The 2,500-nt window shown below is 45.9% G+C and overlaps 3 protein-coding genes across 3 annotated transcripts in view; 2 read left to right on the top strand and 1 right to left on the bottom strand.

The window, feature by feature from the left end:
• Positions 1-1,123, top strand: part of LOC126575673 (RNA-binding protein 1) — a 7,066-nt gene extending 5,943 nt beyond the window's left edge. Inside the window, exon 4 of the mRNA XM_050236481.1 lies at positions 1-1,123. This exon is cut by the window's left edge and continues 96 nt beyond it. The gene's annotated coding sequence lies outside the window, so the exon portion shown is untranslated.
• A 280-nt stretch (positions 1,124-1,403) lies between these two features.
• On the bottom strand, positions 1,404-2,054 carry LOC126575676 (anaphase-promoting complex subunit 15). The gene is made up of 3 exons (XM_050236485.1): positions 1,884-2,054; positions 1,714-1,804; positions 1,404-1,648 (listed from the first exon to the last, which is right to left on the bottom strand). Exons 1-3 carry the CDS (start codon positions 2,001-2,003, stop codon positions 1,518-1,520), a joined length of 342 nt encoding a protein of 113 aa, XP_050092442.1. The 5' UTR covers positions 2,004-2,054; the 3' UTR covers positions 1,404-1,517.
• Positions 2,055-2,154: 100 nt separating this feature from the next.
• LOC126575670 (negative elongation factor D) overlaps positions 2,155-2,500 on the top strand; it is a 2,370-nt gene continuing 2,024 nt past the window's right edge. The window contains exons 1-2 of the mRNA XM_050236477.1: positions 2,155-2,188; positions 2,273-2,447. Of these exons, the coding sequence (XP_050092434.1) occupies positions 2,394-2,447 (54 nt within the window). The 5' untranslated portion in view covers positions 2,155-2,188; positions 2,273-2,393. The remainder of the gene's footprint in view (positions 2,189-2,272; positions 2,448-2,500) is intronic.

Genomic DNA, 2,500 nt, shown 5'->3' on the forward strand with positions numbered 1-2,500 from the left:
GAGGAGGCTGCACTGGAACAGTGGTGAGACACATCCAGCTCCCTTACCTGGAGTGTTGTCTCATGAGTTTAGTAAACGGTGACGCAATTGACATTCCCTGTCTAGAGCGTGTCGCGATTACGACGCGTCCCGCAGTATCGTGGCACTGCTAGCGCAGGGAGGAAGGTCACATGAATACTAAACAAACGGTGCGGATGCAGAGCCCCCTATAGGTAACCCATAAACTCTACATACAATACATGATGCAGCAGTGAATTAGTATAACGGAACGTAACGAACATAAATCGACGGTAAAGTTGATTTTGAACACGAGCGTGTGCGTGTGTGTCGGTTGTGTGCCACAATGAAGAGGGAGGACAATAGATGCTGTGGATAGATCGACATACGCTTGCAGCTACAAGGTTTTGCGTAAGTGAATGTGACCCGAAAGTAACACCTACGAGCGTGTAGTATTTTGCTTTTACAATAGAAGTGACCACGAGCGTGCTCCGCCACGACGACGAGTCTTGACATCCGGAACCGAAAGGAGACGTGGAGTTCGCGGTGGGGAACATCGTTTTTTTTAAGACTCATTTGCAATATGAGGGAGGGTGAATCTCCAAAAGTAAAATGGAAGCACATTTGAAATACAGTCCCTTGTGAGGTGCTACTTTCTACGGAAAAAACGGCAGCATAAGGTGAAACCATTTGTCCCAACTCCACGCTCTTTAACGCTACCCATCGTTCTGAGGAGGGTGGTTAAAGGTACCGTATTCAATGGATTGAACCAATGGCGATACAAACAATGAGTTCGTGCTTTTTGTGGTCAAACACTTCGAGTAGATAAGTTTCGTTGTAAATCCACGATCATTTTTCGACCAAAAAGGACGCCCGTAAGCACTGTTCCTCTCCGTACCGATGTTGAACAAGTCCTGTGAATAGCAGATTTAGATGGATCGCATTGGATTAGTGGCAAGCGAACAGTGGCGTACCTTTTTTACTTTTCTGCTTATCCTCATCCTTTCCTGTTTGTGGGAAAGGGAAGTTATTATTTAGCATGTAGACACTTATTCATAGCGTGTGGTAAACGATAAACGGTGAGAAATATAGACGGTACAAAAAAAAGGTACGAACGAACCAATAATCCCCCGTTTACACAATTTCTTTTGGGAGCTTCAAATATCACAAGCGGGGCATCCGTTCGGCGAAAAAATCTCGTTTCTATTGTTTTATTGGAGCTTTGTGAAAACACGTCGTACACATATGAAGGAAACTAGAAGAATGTAGTTCATTATTTAATCGTAGTTTGCTTGGTTTCACGTGAATTCAACATTAGTTTCTAATTCAACATAGCAACCTGTTCCTGCATAAGTCATCGCTCGAAAGCAGCCATCGGTGTGAAATAATTGTGGAAGCCAGAACCCTTTGAATATTATTGTAGTATATTTCCCATTTCAAAGTACCGAGACTTTCCGTAAATAATGATTTGATACAAAACATTAAACACGCAACTTTAGTCGCCAAATCCAAGATCTCGCTTAAAGTTCATCGTCAACCACGTATCCTGGCGCCTCATCGATGGGATCCGGAAGGTTATCGCGTCCGTTCATGTCATCCATATCGTCGTCATCCTCGTCCGAATTATCCGTGTCATCACTTTCATCGTTCGCTAAAGGATGGGCCGGTAAACCGGTATAAGTAAATATTCGCTCGAAAGGCCGTCCCAGGGCTTACCATCCTCATCTTCATCCATGTTTTCCATCTGTTCGCTGGAGCTTTTACCGATGGGTGTTAGGTCCAGTCCGATCAGTGCAACCCGGTTCATCTGCGTGTACCGGATAGGAAGGAAACGAGAGGTGAATGGGTGGTTCAAAGGACACCACAGACCAACAAGGATGTCTTACCCATTCCTGGTGCTCCGATTCCATCGCGCTCACCTCCGTATCGTCATCGTACGCATCGTTTACGGAAAACCAAAAGTTGTATGTCGTCGAAGGTTGCAGCGAGGGAAAGAAGGGAAACATTTCGAACTTCGTCCGCAATCGTCTTCAAAACAGCAAATTTTCTGTCGGCCGCTGCATCAACAAACGAACAGCCATCGGTTGGTGCTTATATGGCCTAACGATGGTTGGCCATATAAGCGCACTGTAGAGGAGTTGTTATGGATTAATAAAGCCACGCCAGTTTGTCAGAAAGCCACCCGAAAATTGTGAGTGCAAAATAGTGAAATAATTTAAGTTTTTTCATGATAGTCTACGATAAGTAATACGGCTTTACGTTTTTTTGAAATTAGTGCTCTAGAAGCGAAAGCGTGTACGCCCACCTACAGTCTGCCGTGCCCTGCAAGAGCCGCGAGAACGTGAATCGCACAGCGGGAGTAATTACGGCGCTTCGTTGGGCGCACCGGTTCTGGGATGGAGGAAGAGTACGATGATGAGGCTTGGGTGGGCCGGAAACCCGACGTAGAGGTAAGGCACACTACGGTGCGGTGCCGTCGCGGCCACTAACGAGGGTCTGTTCT

This window comes from Anopheles aquasalis, chromosome 3 (assembly GCF_943734665.1).
Source record: "Anopheles aquasalis chromosome 3, idAnoAquaMG_Q_19, whole genome shotgun sequence".
Classification (NCBI taxonomy): Eukaryota; Metazoa; Arthropoda; class Insecta; order Diptera; family Culicidae; genus Anopheles; species Anopheles aquasalis.